This window comes from Arachis ipaensis, chromosome B05, assembly GCF_000816755.2.
Source record: "Arachis ipaensis cultivar K30076 chromosome B05, Araip1.1, whole genome shotgun sequence".
Taxonomy (NCBI): Eukaryota; Viridiplantae; Streptophyta; class Magnoliopsida; order Fabales; family Fabaceae; genus Arachis; species Arachis ipaensis.
In genome coordinates, this window is record NC_029789.2 from 144,578,321 (window position 1) to 144,595,443 (window position 17,123).

The 17,123-nt window shown below is 32.5% G+C and overlaps 1 protein-coding gene and 1 pseudogene across 1 annotated transcript; both read left to right on the forward strand.

Moving 5' to 3' along the window:
- On the forward strand, positions 2,551-4,918 carry LOC107644671 (peroxidase 47). The gene is made up of 4 exons (XM_016348591.2): positions 2,551-2,913; positions 3,740-3,928; positions 4,013-4,175; positions 4,437-4,918. Exons 1-4 carry the CDS (start codon positions 2,665-2,667, stop codon positions 4,814-4,816), a joined length of 981 nt encoding a protein of 326 aa, XP_016204077.1. The 5' UTR covers positions 2,551-2,664; the 3' UTR covers positions 4,817-4,918.
- LOC107644672 lies at positions 12,260-14,250 on the forward strand (annotated as a pseudogene).

Here is a 17,123-nt window from a genome sequence, read left to right on the forward strand (position 1 = left end):
TTGGCAAAATTTATGGATTATGAGTTGGATGTACAAAACTTGGGATAACATGTAATTGGTTGATCTTGGAATGTAAGAACAAATCCATTGATGCTTTAATAATAGTGTGAAACTAAAACAATAATTGTGACTTTTAGCGCAAATGATTTTTATGATGTTTACACATGATAGAAGTGATAATCTTTTTAAAATTTGTCGTATGTTCTTGGTTTTAAATGCGACATCCATATAGTCATCAAAAAAAAAAAAAATGCGACATCCATATGTTTGAATGACAATTACCCTTGACACAATTGTTGGCCAATGATTTGAATATGGGACCATCTTGGAATTTACATTCTAGTTGGATAATGGCACTTAAAGTTCAAATAAAATTTGAGAAATGTTAAGTGATTCATAATTTTTTTTATATTTGCTTTGTATTGGAGTTAATATTAAGCAGTTCCCCATTTTTCTTTTATTACCATCGCAATTTAGACACCTACAAAAAATGCCAAAAAATTATACCATAAACTTATGAGTATCTATCTTACCCTTGAATCAAAATAATATTTGGTGAATAATATTTATACCAAATTTTATGGAAATAGACATTAATAAGCATGTAAGTAAAAATTCTTGTTTATTTATATTTTGAATAAATATATTATGTTAATTATCATGTATATATCTTGAATTGATATAAAATTTCCTAAAGATGATTTATAAGGTATAATTTCAAATCCAATGGTTAGTTTTTAAAAAAATTACGTTATTTGATCCTTACTCATAGATTATATATAAACTACGATTTGAATCTTCTAAAGTTTGAATTTCACTTTAGAGAGTAAAGTGTGATCTTCTACACTTGAATAGTTTCTCTTTCATATTTATTCTTGTTCCTACCTATGAAATCAATGGTGAGAGATCACACTTTACTCTCTAAAGTGAAATTCAAACTTTAGAGGATCCAAATCCTATAAACTAGATTCTAATTCAAAGTTATGAATAGTATATAATCCTACCTTTACATATACACTTGAATGGAACAAATCTGATTATATAACTATGCATAAATTCAACATATTATTTCATTTCATTTGATACAAATTAAAAAAGTGAGTAGCATGCTGATGCTCATAACATATACATACGGAATAAAAGACCTCTCCCACATGTAACTTAGACGCGTATGAACCACTTTACTAACTCACACAATAACAATAACATGCCACATACATTAACATTACTTTTTCATTACAAGTTTATTTGTACACTCTATACTCTCTATAAATGGCAGCCAGCTATAATGCTCTCTCTCTCTCTCTCTGTATATATATATACGCACAACCACCCCACTTCCCACTTTCTTACAGTTCATCCAATTCCAAATAATATGCAAGTCAATTTGCACTGTATTATGGAGGTTTCATAGTCAAAGTACTACTTGATTAAACCCTATTAATTGATTAAATTAATTTGGTTGTCAACCCTTAATTAGTGTTCCACAATTTCACTTTTTCTACTGTAAAAATAATTTACAATTATTTTCTGAATTTCAACAATTTTACTTATTTTATGAAATTTTAGGTAGCGTTTGTTTTGAGATATTAGGACAGAGACTGGGAGACTGAGACTCAATATTATGTTTGTTGGCTCAGAGACTGATACTAAAATTTCTGTCTCTGTTCCCAAAATTTCAGTATTTCAGTACCTCCAAAAAGTAGGGACACAGGAGACTGAAACTTTAATAACATTTTATACCTAAAATACCTTCATTTCAATTAATTAATTCCAATTTTATCCTTTGTACAAATTAAATTAGAGCTTCATTCTTATTTCAATTTCTGTCTCCCACTTTGCACCAAACAGAATACTGAGATTTATTTCAGTCTCTGTCTCTAAGTCTCTGTCCCTCAGTATCAGTCTTTCAGTCTCTGTCTCTCTACCAAAGGCTACCTTAGTTTCTGACTGATCAGCATGATTCTAAAAATTTTGATAAACTTATACGTTTGTATTGAATGCGACCTCTTATATTAGATATGTAATTTCAAAAAATTATAACGAAATAACTAATTTTCAAAATAACTTTTATTATAATTAAATAATTATAAAATTATTTACTTACATCAAAATTAAACTCAATAAAATTATACATACAAGGTAGATTCAAGTGATGGAATGGTGAAGCCAATGAGTAATAGCTCAAATGGCATAGTCTCTCCATACTCAATTAAGAGGTTGCGGGTTTGAGTCTCCTATCTTTGACAAAAAAAAAAAGTGATGGAATGGTGAACACCCTTATTACGTGTCAACTTACATGCAATCACCATGCATCCATATACACATACATATATAGCATTCATATTGACCAATGTGATTACGTAGGATTCAAGAAATTTAGAAAACAAAAGTAAACGATAAACCACTATCCAGATATTTATTGTTTTTATTTACTTTTTATCCTTTTCAATCTCATCTTGATCTAATTGTGTGCTTACTTTATATATTTTCAATCATTATATATATAGCACATATACATATTGCAGTTTCCCCACTCTACAATGAATGTATTGTTCTGCCAGCTTTTTCCCACTAAGTAAAGTGTGTTCTTTAATTTAGTGCTACACACACATATATATATATATTTATATATATAGTAGTTGTGTTGTATCATTGATTAATATGGTGTACAAAAGGCCATTGAAGTGTTTGAAGATAGTGATGGCTAATTTGGTGACAGTGTTTGTTGTGATGGGAATTATAGTGAGTGGTTTCAGAATTGGAGCAGATGGTTTGAACATGAATTACTATTTGTTTAGTTGCCCTTTTGTTGAATCTGTTGTTAAGGACATTGTCAATAGGGCATTGGAAGATGATCCTTCACTTGCTGCTCCTCTTCTTAGAATGCACTTCCATGATTGTTTCATTCAGGTTCTTAATTTCATTTCCATTTTAATTTTGTGGTAATTAATAATCACCATCATGTTGTTGTATGGCGAAATTACTTAGTTGAGTTTGTTGTTAGGGTCTCAGTATCATGTTCGGGGATTTTGTTTTGGAGTTTCTGTGAGTAATATATTAAGTTAAAGAGAAATACTTGCACGTTCTTAAAACATATTTTATGTGCGTTTTATTTTAAAAATATTTATAATTTGTCATTTTTTTAATGTTGAAGAATAACGTTATTGACTTGGTAATTATAAATGTTTTTGGAATAAATATCAAATTTGTTATAAAAATTAGAAATATTGCCCTATTAATATAAATCATTGTTTTTTGAGGGGTTTTTTACTGCAAAACAAACATGCTTCTTTTTTTGTGAGTGTAAGTGATCAATAAATTATATATTTAAAAAAAAAAATCGAACATATGTTATCATTTTAATTGAGAAACTTAATATACTAACATGTTTTGATTTTCTTTGAGAATTGAATGGAATGAGTGAACAAGAACTTGAATGTTCTAAAACAATGAAAGACAGAGTGCAGAAATAAAAAAAGTAGTGATAACTGATAAGAGTAGATGTAGTTATATACATAAAGCTAAATTTACACACTTTAAAGTGGATAGGGTATCTATGTATGAATTGGAATAATGCATAAAAAAAGTGTCATTCTTATTAATTGGTATAGATAATAAGTAACTCACTAAAAAAATGTCATGCATGTTGTATCCATTTTTCTGCCATAAAATTGAACATATATTGCAGATTATAAATATTCTAACATATACGTGTGGTTGTGTGATCTGCTACTAGGGATGTGATGGATCAATTTTGATTGATTCCACAAAGGGTAACAAAGCAGAAAAGGATTCACCAGCAAATTTGAGTTTGAGAGGCTATGAAATTATAGATGACATCAAAGAAGAGCTTGAAAGACAATGCCCTGGAGTAGTTTCATGTGCTGATATTCTTGCTTTAGCTGCTAGAGATGCAGTTTTCTTTGTAAGATCAACCTACTTATATATTTTTCTACTTACCATTAATTTTATACTAATATATATTATGAATGGCACAATTCATGAGCAGGCACGGGGGCCAGTTTATGACATACCAAAGGGAAGAAAAGATGGAACAAGGTCCAAAATTGAGGATACCATTAATCTGCCATCTCCCAACTTCAATGCTTCTGATCTCATCAAGATGTTTGGCCAACATGGCTTTTCAGCACAAGAGATGGTGGCTCTCTCTGGTAATTATATACATATATGTCCCTATGCTTCTATTTATACCTCTACATGCTTGTTGATGAATAATGAATATCATAATTAAGTGAAACTTTTTGACAAAGGCTTCTAAATTCATAATTACTAGCTTTCACTATGTCATTCCTTCTGTTACAGAATATCTATATATCAAACTATAAATGCTTATAACTTTCAATAGAATAGTTGATAGAGATCATGCAACAAGGAAGCATTTTTAATAATGTTTTGTGGTTTTGAATTTTCAGGGGCTCATACAATAGGAGTAGCTAGGTGTTCTTCTTTCAAGAACAGGCTAACAAAAGTGGATCCAAATTTGAACTCAGAATTTGCAAAGACACTGTCCAGAACATGCAGTGATGGTGACAATGCTGAGCAGCCCTTTGATGAAACAAGGAATGATTTCGACAACTTGTACTTCGACGCTTTGGTTTCCAGCAATGGGGTTCTCACATCTGATCAAACATTGTTCACTAGTCCAAAAACTAGGAACTTTGTCAACTCTTATGCACAGAACCAAGCCTTGTTCTTCTTGGATTTCCAACAAGCCATGATCAAAATGACCTTGCTTGATATCAAAGAAGGTTCCAAGGGTCAAGTTAGAGACAACTGCCGCAGAATAAATTGAATTGGAGGATCTAGCTATGCCTTATTTAAAATTAATATATATGATATATGTATTTATATATCTATGGTTTGATAAATATTACATTAGCATTGATGAACATAATTGACAATTATTAACAGTTAATATAGAATTCAATAATTTCTCCAGAAATTTTGTAATTTCATTGAAATTGAATATGTTACATACTTCTAAATAATACATTGTTCCACCAAGATTGGTATCGACTATATGGATACTCGGCCTATGTAGGTTATGCCTCCTTAAAAAACCCCTATGGACCAAACCCCTGGAGCTTGGGAAAAAAATCCAATAGAGGAAAAAGAGTACATCAACCATGCATAATTTAAGGAATAATGAAAAAAAACTCAACAATTTTTAAAACCTCATACAACTAAGCTCTAGAATAAAGAACACCCTTGGAGTCGGCAAGAAGAAGGTGAGTGAGTTCCGGCGGAGGCCTATTCAGAAGAGAAAATGCAGAACTCGAACAAGAACCTATTTTTGCCAGAAAATCAGCACACGAATTTGCTTCTCTCATGACATGGTAGATAGTGACATCCCACTCAAGAAGCATGAACTGAAGAATTTCTTCTACAATATCTGCGAATTCCGGGAAGTCTCAGGCATTGTCATGAATAATCTCGAGAGCCACCATGCAATCACTTTCACATTCCACCTTTCTGTACCCAAACTGCCACGCCAACCACAAACCATGGCGAATAGCTACCAGTTCCGCTGCAATGCTGCCGGCGAAACCAATATGACTGACGAATCCGGTAATGCAGTTGCCATCTTGATCTCTAAGCAAGCCACCACATCCGGCTCTTCCTGGATTTCCTCTTGAACTTCCATCCACGTTGAGTTTGATAGCCCCTTCAGACGGTGGAACCCAGCGAACTAGCATCCTTTGTATACAAACACCGTAAATTGTCAAACTAAACGCAACTATATCTGATGATCTTCGTTGCCATATTCAAAGATGCTATTATAATTTTGCAATGATTCTGTAGTATGTACATAGCTAAGGAAAACCAATGGCAAAGAGAAAAACATGTGGGCACCAAAACCAACTAAAAGAGAAGGCAATATAACTAACAAGTTATATCCTAATGTTCATCTGTACACTAGGAATAACATACTAAAATTTTATAGAAATGGAGCAAGTTTATCGATTTAATCATATAAAAAATGGCATGCCCTTTTCCCCCAAATTTCTTCTTCTCCTTTGACGTCGAAGCCCCTGCTTTGTTTAGTTTTATTCAAAATGAATAAACTTTCTCTCTCTCTCTCTTCGTGCCTTTAGCTCTTTTCCTTTTATTGAATTATTTTTTTTAATTTGTGGGCCCACTAACAAATCTCCCCTCATCAACTTAAGTGGGGATAGGCTGTCCAACAAGTCCGCCTTCTCTTTGTAGGAATCAAATTTCACTGCAAGTAAACTCTTAGTCATCATATTTGAACCATTATCATCGGTATGGACTCCTCAAATGCATATGACTTCATCTCAAGCGCTTGACATATCCAATGATACCTCACCTCTATGTGCTTTGATCTGGAATGAAACATCGGATTCTTGCTAAGATGGATAGCACTCTGACTGTCACAAAATAACACAAACTTCTCTTGATTGATGCCTAACTCTTGTAGAAATTTCTTCATCCACAAGAGTTCCTTAGAAGTTTTAACAACAGCAATGTATTCTGCATCTGTAGTAGACAAAGCAACACATTTCTGAAGTCGAGATTGTCATGACACAGCTTTCCCTGCAAAAGTCATCATATAACCAGAAATAGACTTTCTTGAATCAAGATCCCCAGCCATATCCGCATCTATGTAACCATCCAACATAGGTTGGCCATTTCCAAATCATAAACAAACTCTGGAAGTACCATAAGGTATTTGAAAATCCACTTCATTGCTTGCCGTGTTCCTTGCCAGGATTAGAGAGAAACCGACTAAAAACTCCAACAGCATGAGCAATATCTGGCCTGGTGCAAACCATATCATACATCAAACTGCCAACTGCAGATGTATATGGAATTTTCTTCATTTCTGCTTTCTCTTTCTCACTTGTAGGACATTGTCATGAACTCAGTTTGAAATGACTAGCAAGTGGAGTACTAACAGGTATGAAATTACTCATGCTAAACCTCTCTAAAACCTTCTCAATATACTTCTGCTGTGACAACCACAGTTTTTCATTCTTCCTGCCACGAGTGATACTCATGTCAAGGATTTTCTTTGCAGGACCCAAATCCTTCATAGCAAAAGATTTGTTCAAATCTTTTTTAAGACTTTCAACTACTTAGTGTCATGACCAACAATCAACATGCCATCAACATAAAGCAAGAGAATTATAAAATCACCATCAGAGAATTTCTTAACATATACACAATGATCAGAAGAAGTCTTACTATACCCATGACCTTCCATGAAGGAATCAAACTTTGTGTACCACTGCCTTGGCGCTTGCGTCAGCCCATATAAGCTCTTTTTCAACTTGCATACAAGATTGTCCTTTCCTTTAACCTCGAAACCCTCTAGTTGTTTCATATAAATTTCTTTATCTATGTCACCGTGAAGGAATGCAGTCTTCGCATCAAGCTGCTCAACCTCTAAATTCAAACTAGCTGCCAATCCAAACACAACTTGAATAGAGGACATCTTCATAACTGGAGAAAAATTTTTCTCAAAATTAATACCTTTCTTTTGCTCAAAGCCTTTCACAACCAATCGAGCTTTGTACATTGGCCGTGAGACATTTTCATCCGCTTTCAATTTGAACACCCATTTCTTCTTGAATGCTCTCTTACCCTTCGGTAGCATCACCAATTCAAACGTATGATTCTCATGCAAGAATTTCATTTCTTCTTGCATGGCCTTCAACCAATCTTCCTTGTGCTCATCAGACGTAGCTTCCTGGTAGCTCTCTGGTTTTCCAATCTCAGTGTTCATCACATACTCATGAGGAGAGTATTTCTGAGAAGGATGACGCTCTCTAGTAGATCTTCTCAATTCAGCCTCAACTGGTGGTTCAGGTGGAAATTCAACATCTGGCACCTCAGGTTGAGGTGTAAGTTCATCATGCAAATCATCACCATCATTATCAACTTGTACATCTCCCTCATCAAGGACCAGGTTCATCATCAGCAAAACGTCTAACAGTTATTGTTGGCTTATCTGTCTTCTCAAGATCTTCAATAGTTTGGTCTTCAAAAAAAATTATTTCTCAACTTCTAATTATTTTCTTACTCACTGGATCCTATAATCTGTAACTAAAGTCTTCGTGACCATAATTCATGAAGATACACTACTTTGAATTTCCATCAAGCTTGGACCTTTCATCTCTTGGAATGTGAACAAAAGTCTTACAGCCGAACACTCGCAAGTGACTATAGGAGACATCTTTCTCTCTCTAAACTTTCTCTGGAACATCACCATACATTTAGTGGAACTGAAGGAGAAAGGTTGATCAAATCTACCGAAGTCCTCATTGCTTCACCCCAAAAGGATTTAGGCAACTTTGCATGAGAGAGCATACACCTAACTCTATCATTGATAGTGCAATTCATTCTCTCTGCAACTCCATTATATTGAGAAGTCTTACGAACTATTTTCTCAAGTTTAATCCCATGTCCTTTACAATACTCTTCAAACGGACCCCTGTATTCACCACCATTATCTGTTCGAACACATTTCAATTTCCTTCCTATTTCTCTTTCAACACTTGCATGAAAGTGTTTGAAGGTATCGAGCACCTGGTCTTTAGATTTCAAAACAAAAGCCCACATTTTTCGAAAATAATTATCAATAAAAATAACAAAGTATGATGCACCACCTAGTGTCTTAACATTCATGGTGCAAACATTAGTGTGAACTAAATCTAGAACATGTGATCTCCTATGAGGTCCAGAACTATAAAATGATACTCTAGCATGCTTTCCAACAAAACAATGAGTACGAGTATTTAAAGTTGTACCTTTCACGGAAAGTGAGTGCTTCTTGGCTAAGACGCTTAGTCCTTTCTCACTCCAGTGACCAAGCCTTATATGCCACAAATCAGAAGAGGAATCATTAGCTACATTCACCTCTTCTTTGCACAACTTTGCTTGCAACTGGTAGAGAGTAGTGAGACTATTGTCTTCTTTAGCAACAATGAGAGCTCCTTTAGTAATCTTGCATTTTTCACCACCAAAGGAAGTGCAATAACCCTCTTGATCCAATGCCTTGACTGAAATAAGATTGAACCACATATCTGGCGCATGCCTAACATTCTTCAACTGTAACTTGCATTCCATGTTGGTTTCAAGTCACATATCACCCATACCAATGATATCACATACTCCTTTATCTCCCAATTTAATCTTGTCAAAATTTCCAGTAGTATAGGAAGTGAAAAGTTCACACCTCAGAGTGACATGACATGAGGCACCAGAATCCATAATCCAAGTGGAATCATCACAGACAAGATTCACATAATTTTTATCATATGTGATAAGAACATCTTCATAAACAATAGCAGCAGTTTCTTTATCACTATCTTTACCTTTGTCTTTGTTTCTTCTCCTTGATTGTTCTCATTTCAAGAACCTACAATACCTCTTGATATGCCCCGACTTGCCACAATGGTGACAAATGAACTCCTTTCTTGGCTTGTATTTTTCTCTTGACTTGGTTTGACTCTGACTTGTCAGAACTGTGAGGTTTTCTACTTTGTCTTCTTCCCCGTGACTCTGAAAAAGTGCTTCTGACTGGGAGGAGGCATTAGTCAAACCATGCTTCTTCATTCAACATGCTCTCTTTAACCATTGCTAACGTCAACTTTTCTTTTGGAGCTAAGTGAGTTAGTGTCACAACCAAAACTTTCCAACTATCAGGCAAAGAGCTCAACAACAACAAGACTTGCAACTCGTCATTCAAAGTGATTTCATTATTTGTCAGTTGGTTCACCGTTTCTTGAAAAGTGCTCAAGTGCTTCAACATTAATTTACCTTCAATATATTTCATATTGACAAGCTTTCTAATCCAGAATGCTTTGTTTTGCACATTCTTTCTCTCATATAACTCCTTCAATTTATTCCACAACTTCTCAGCATTCGTTTCGGTGTCAACATATGAATATACGCTAAGATCAAGCCATTGCTTAATCAAAGCAATTGCCTTCCGATTCAGCTTCTTCCATTCAGCATCGGATTTTGTACCTTTTGATTTATCCCCCTCCACAGGATTATACAAGTCCTTGCTATACAACATATCTTCTATGAAGGTCTTCTAAATCAAGTAATTTTGAGAATTCAATTTGACCATATTTGGCCCATGAGTATTTTCCTCCATTTAATCAGCACAGCAATAAACAACCAAAGCTCTAGATACCACTTTGTTGGGAAAACTCAACAAAAATTCAAACAAGAACATGTCTAAAGCGAAAGCACCAAAAATAATTTTCCCACAACCTGTGCGATTAAATAGATAATACTAAAGATACTCCAAGTAGAAAATATAATGGTAGAAATTAAATAATCAGACACTAAAATTTTAACGTGAAAAAATTCCTAAAAAAAGGACAAAAAACCCACGAGACCTAGTCCAGTAAAATCTTCCACTATCAAAATAATGAGTACACAATCAGTCATTCTAGTAGCACTAGGACATCTCAACAATCAACAAGATACATTATCAAAATTGATAGAATCAACATAAATTATTTATAAAGTGGGTATCTCAAATCAGCAAAAAAAAATAATACAACTAACAAGTTATATTTTAATATTCATTTTTAGACTAAAAATAACATACTAAAATTTTATAAAAAATAAAACAAATTTACCAATTTAATGGGATAAAAAATAACCTGCCTTTTTTCCCTAAATTTCTTTTTCTCATTCGACGTCCAAGCCTGCTTCGTTTGGTTTTATTCAGAATAATGAATAAACCTTCTCTCCCTCTTCCTGGTTTTAGCCACTTCTCTTCCTTTTATTTAATTATTTTTTTTTTGTTTCAAATTAATTTAATTATCATCTGATTTTAATTTTTTTTTTATTATACACATTGTAATTAAATTTATTGTTTTCTTATACTAGTTATTCATAATTTTTTTTAGAGAAAAAGACAAATAAATTCTTGATCTTTTATCCTGCGTGAGAAGAAAGTCTGTCAGGTGACGCGTACCCGTGATCCACACGTACACGTGACAAGCATTAAAGTAGTCACGTCAGACTTTTCTATTGGGTCTGACAGATGCATTTGGACGGAGGAACTGATCCGTCCAAGTTTTGTGAAGCTCAGAAATTTAAAAATATCTTTTAATGGTTAGAGACGAAAATATCCGCAAGACAAAAGGTCAAAAACCTATTTATCCTTTTCCATTTTATATATATTTGCTTTGTATTGGAATTAATATTAATCAGTTCATTTTTCTTTTATTTCCATCGCAATTTAAACACCTTAAAAAAATACCAAAAAATTATACCATAAACTTATGAGGATCTATCTAACCCTTGAATCATAATAATATATGGTGAATAATATTTATACCAAATTTTTATGGAAATAGACATTAATAAGCATGTAATAAAAAATTCTTGTTTATTTATATTTTATTTGAATAAATATATTATGTTAATTATCATGTATATATCTTGAATAAATTACGTTATTTGATCCTTACTCATATATTATATATAAACTAGATTCTAATTCAAAGTTATGAATAGTTACAATCCTACCTTTACATATACACTTGAATGGAACAAATCTGATTATATAACTAAGCATAAATTCAACATATTATTTCATTTCATTTGATAAAAATTGAATACAGTGAGAGTTGCATGCTGCTCATAACATATACATTACACGGAATAAAAGACCTCTCCCGCATGTAACTTAGACGCGTATGAACCACTATACTAACTCACACAATAACAATAATTACAAGAGAAAATTTCACTCCCTCTCTTTCGATATGTTAAAATGACATTCTTTTTTCTTCTATTTTATAATTATACATTTCTCCCTTTTTTAACTTTTAAAAAATATTTTTTTAATTCATTTTAAATTTTTTGTATTAACTAATATTAACTTTATCTATTTTTAAAAAAAAAATCACCATGCATCCATATATATACACATACATATATAGCATTCATATTGACCAATATGATTACGTAGGGTTCAAGAAATTTAGAAAACAAAAGTAAACGATAAACCACTATCCAGATATTTAATTTTTTTTTATTTACTTTTTATCCTTTCAATCTCACCTTAATCTAATTTTGTGCTTATTTTGTATATTTTCAATCATTATATATAGCACATATACATATTGCAGTTTCCTCACTCTACAATGAATGTATTGTTCTGCCAGCTTTTTCCCACTAAGTAAAGTGTGTTCTTTAATTTAGTGCTACACACACACACACACACATATATATATAGTATTGTGTATCATTGATTAATATGGTGTACAAAAGGCCATTGAAGTGTTTGAAGATAGTGATGACTAATTTGGTGACTGTTTGGTGTGATGGGAATTATTGTGAGTGGTTTCAGAATTGGAGCAGATGGTTTGAACATGAATTACTATTTGTTTAGTTGCCCTTTTGTTGAATCTGTTGTTAAGGACATTATCAATAGGGCATTGGAAGATGATCCTTCACTTGCTGCTCCTCTTCTCAGAATGTACTTCCATGATTGTTTCATTCAGGTTCTTAATTTCATTTCTATTTCAATTAAGTTTGTGGTAATTAATAATGATCATGTTGTTGTTTGGCGAAATTACTTAGTTGAGTTTGTTATTACGGTCATAGGGTGTCAGTATCATGTTCGAAGATTTTGTTTTGGAGTTTCTGTGAGTAATATAATAAGTTAGAGAAAAATACTTGCATGTTCTTAAAACATATTTAATGTGTGTTTTATTTTAAAAATATTTATAATTCTTCATTTTTTTAATGTTGAAGAATAACATTATTGACTTGGTAATTATAAATGTTTTTGGAATAAATATCAAATTTGTTATAAAAATTAGAAATATAGCTCAATATTAATATAAAATTTCAATTGGTATAGTAAATAAGTAACTCACTAAAAAGATGTCATGCATGTTGTATCCATTTTTCTGCCATAAAATTCAACATATATTGCAGATTATAAATATTCTAACATATATGTATGGTTGTGTGATCTGCTACTAGGGATGTGATGGATCAATTTTGATTGATTCCACAAAGGGTAACAAAGCAGAAAAGAATTCACCAGCAAATTTGAGTTTGAGAGGCTATGAAATCATTGATGACATCAAAGAAGAGCTTGAAAGACAATGCCCTGAAGTAGTTTCATGTGCTGATATTCTTGCTTTAGCTGCTAGGGATGCAGTTTTCTTTGTAAGATCAACCTACTTATATATTTTTCTATTTACCATTAATTTTATACTAATATATATTATGAATGGCACAATGAGCAGGCAGGGGGGCCAGTTTATGACATACCAAAGGGAAGAAAAGATGGAACAAGGTCCAAAATTGAGGATACCATTAATCTGCCATCTCCCAACTTCAATGCTTCTGATCTCATCAAGATGTTTGGCCAACATGGCTTTTCAGCACAAGAGATGGTGGCTCTCTCTGGTAATTAATATACATATATGTCCCTATGCTTCTATTTCTATCTATATATACATGCTTCTTGATGAATAGCTTCTAAATTAATAATTACTAGCTTTCACTATGTCATTCCTTCTGTTACAGAATATCTATATATTAAACTAGAAATGCATATAATTTTCAAATAGAATAGTTGATAGAGATTATGCAACAAGGAAACATTTTTAATAATGTTTTGTGGTTTTGAATCTTCAGGGGCTCACACAATAGGAGTAGGTAGGTGTTCTTCTTTCAAGAACAGGCTAACAAAAGTAGATCCAAATTTGAACTCAGAATTTGCAAAGACACTGTCCAGAACATGCAGTGCCGGTGACAATGCTGAGCAGCCCTTCGATGAAACAAGGGATGATTTCGACAATTTGTGATCAAACATCGTTCACTAGTCCAAGAGCTAGGAATTTTGTCAACTCTTATGCACAGAACCAAGCCTTGTTCTTCTTGGATTTGCAACAAGCCATGGTCAAAATGAGCTTGCTTGATATCAAAGAAGGTTCCAAGGGTCAAATTAGAGATAACTGCCGCAAAATGAATTGAATTGGAGAATCTAGCTATGACTTATTTAAAGCAAATATATGATCTATGTATTTATATATCTATAGTTTGATAAATATTACATTAGCACTGATGAACATAATTGACAATTATTAACAGTTAATATAGAATTGAATAATTTCTCCAGAAATTTTGTAATTTCATTGAAATTGAATATGTTACATAGTTCTGAATAGTACATTGTTCCACCAAGATTGGTATCGACTATATGGATACTCGGCTTATGTAGGTTATGCCTCCTTAAAAAACCCCTATGGACAAAACCCATGGAGCTTGGGAAAAAATCCAATAGAGGAAAAAGAGTACATCAACCATGCATAATTTAAGGAATAATGAAAAAAAACTCAACAATTTTTAAAACCTCATACAACTAAGCTCTAGAATAAAGAACACCCTTGGAGTCGGCAAGAAGAAGGTGAGTGAGTTCCGGCGGAGGCCTATTCAGAAGAGAAAATGCAGAACTCGAACAAGAACCTATTTTTGCCAGAAAATCAGCACACGAATTTGCTTCTCTCATGACATGGTAGATAGTGACATCCCACTCAAGAAGCATGAACTGAAGAATTTCTTCTACAATATCTGCGAATTCCGGGAAGTCTCAGGCATTGTCATGAATAATCTCGAGAGCCACCATGCAATCACTTTCACATTCCACCTTTCTGTACCCAAACTGCCACGCCAACCACAAACCATGGCGAATAGCTACCAGTTCCGCTGCAATGCTGCCGGCGAAACCAATATGACTGACGAATCCGGTAATGCAGTTGCCATCTTGATCTCTAAGCAAGCCACCACATCCGGCTCTTCCTGGATTTCCTCTTGAACTTCCATCGACGTTGAGTTTGATAGCCCCTTCAGACGGTGGAACCCAGCGAACTAGCATCCTTTGTATACAAACACCGTAAATTGTCAAACTAAACACAACTATATCGGATTTTCTTCGTTGCCATATTCAAAGATGCTATTATAATTTTGCAATGATTTTGTAGTGTGTACATAGCTAAGGAAAACCAATGGCAAAGAGAAAAACATGTGGGCACCAAAACCACAGGACTTCAATTTCGAACGAACTTATCATACATATGTGAAACATTTTTGTATATAAAATGGTACATGTTTGTAGCCAAAATAAAATATTAAGTAATAATAAAGAGATTATTTACTTGATTTTAGATTGGGTTGGATCACTGATTGAGAGAAATAGAATGATGTGATGAACAAAAACAAGAACTAGAACTTGAGTGGGTTGTGGGTTGATGGTATAACTGTAAGCGAATGAAATGATACCAGGCCTCAGTTGGAGAGGATGAGGAAAAGAGGGATTTGAGATGAGGTGAGAGAAGAGAGGATTTGAGAGTGAGCTTCAGATTGTAATTGTATTGTTCAATAACTGTTTGAACTGCATTGCTTAAATAGCACAGAGTAACTAATTGAACTCTCACGTGTAACGAACTGTTGACTCTCAAGTTATTTTATTTACATGTCTAGTATAGAAATTTATATACCGACTGAATCCATTTTAAAGTGGTATCTTTTTTTTTTGCCGATTTAGGAAGAATAATTTGGCAATATGTATTTCCGTTACATAATTTGAGCGACGAAATCATTATAAAATGTGTCCCCCTTATAATTACTAATTTCCCTTTTGCTGGGTACTAGCAGATAGGGTAACATAAATCTAGCAAAAAGTCTAGGGTCACACTACGGTACACATACAAAGTACAGAAATTCTCCCTGAAATTTTTGTTTATGAACACTTGCCTTTACTCTCTCTCTTGTAACAATCAGAGCTTGTGATGGAAAAGCTGGTTTGGTTAAAATCATATTTGAGTGATCATATGTAAAAATTTGATAACCTTATTTATTTATTATTCAAGAGTTTTAAGAGTTTTGTTCAAGAATTTTTTTTTTTGCCTAATAACAATTTTATAGTAATATAAATTTCTAATGGAGGTTTATGAAAAAAAAATATTTTTAACAAAGACTACACGTTTTTTTAAATACATTTTCATAAATAAATATCTACATAATTAGTTAATAGTACCATAAATTTCTAAAAATAACTTGCAATAATTACAATTCTAAATTAAACCTTAAATAATGACTTTTGGATTAGCAATGTATTGGATAATAATAGAATAGAATTTAGATTCTATCCTAATTCTATTTGCGTGTTTAAATTATTTTTAAAATTCAACTCTATTCTATTCGAGAACTAAGGATCTTTGAACTCTAACCGTACTCGTATCTTAAAGTTTTTTTTATCTAATTCTATTTGCAATAAATTATTTTTTAATCATAAATACACTGATTTATTATCTTATTTTTTGTGTATATTATTATGTCGAATATAAATAAAATAAATTTAGAGTCAATGCATCAAATATTAGTATATCAGTACAAACAAATGTTAGTACACTTTTAAAAAAAATAAAGAGTGTAGTGCTCTGTAAATTTAACTTGCTATTAAAAGTAAACAAAAAGAAAAGAGAAAACAAAAAAATAAATAAATAATAAAACATCATAAACTCTAAATCTAAAACTTTAAAACGTAAACCTTACAAAATCATAATTGATATGATCGTTATAAATCGGTCATACATTATAATTCGGTCAAGAATGTTATAGATTCGTTTTCAATAATGATCATCAAAGCAGATCTCAAAACGCTCAAATGAGCTATTACTCTCTGTTAATGGCAAAATTACTCGGAGACTCAACGGGGTGAATGCAGATTGGATCAGATCGGATATGGCCAAAATTTCGATCCGATCCACACTAAAATCATCAGATCAGATCGGATCCAATATCCGCAGTTTTTAAGTTTGAATCCGATCCGATCCGCACATTTGCAGATTGGGTCGGATTGGATATATCCGTAAAACACAAAAAATATTTTTAAAAGTTTATTTTTATTAAAAAATATCAATAAAATTTATTTTTTCTATTCTTTTAAATATGTTTACTCTTAAAATAATATTAAACATATTTTTTTAAATAATAAATTAAAATAATACAACATATATGATAATTATTAGTTGAAATAAAACATAAAAAAATATTTACTTATTTATTTCTTTATTTTTGTGGATACG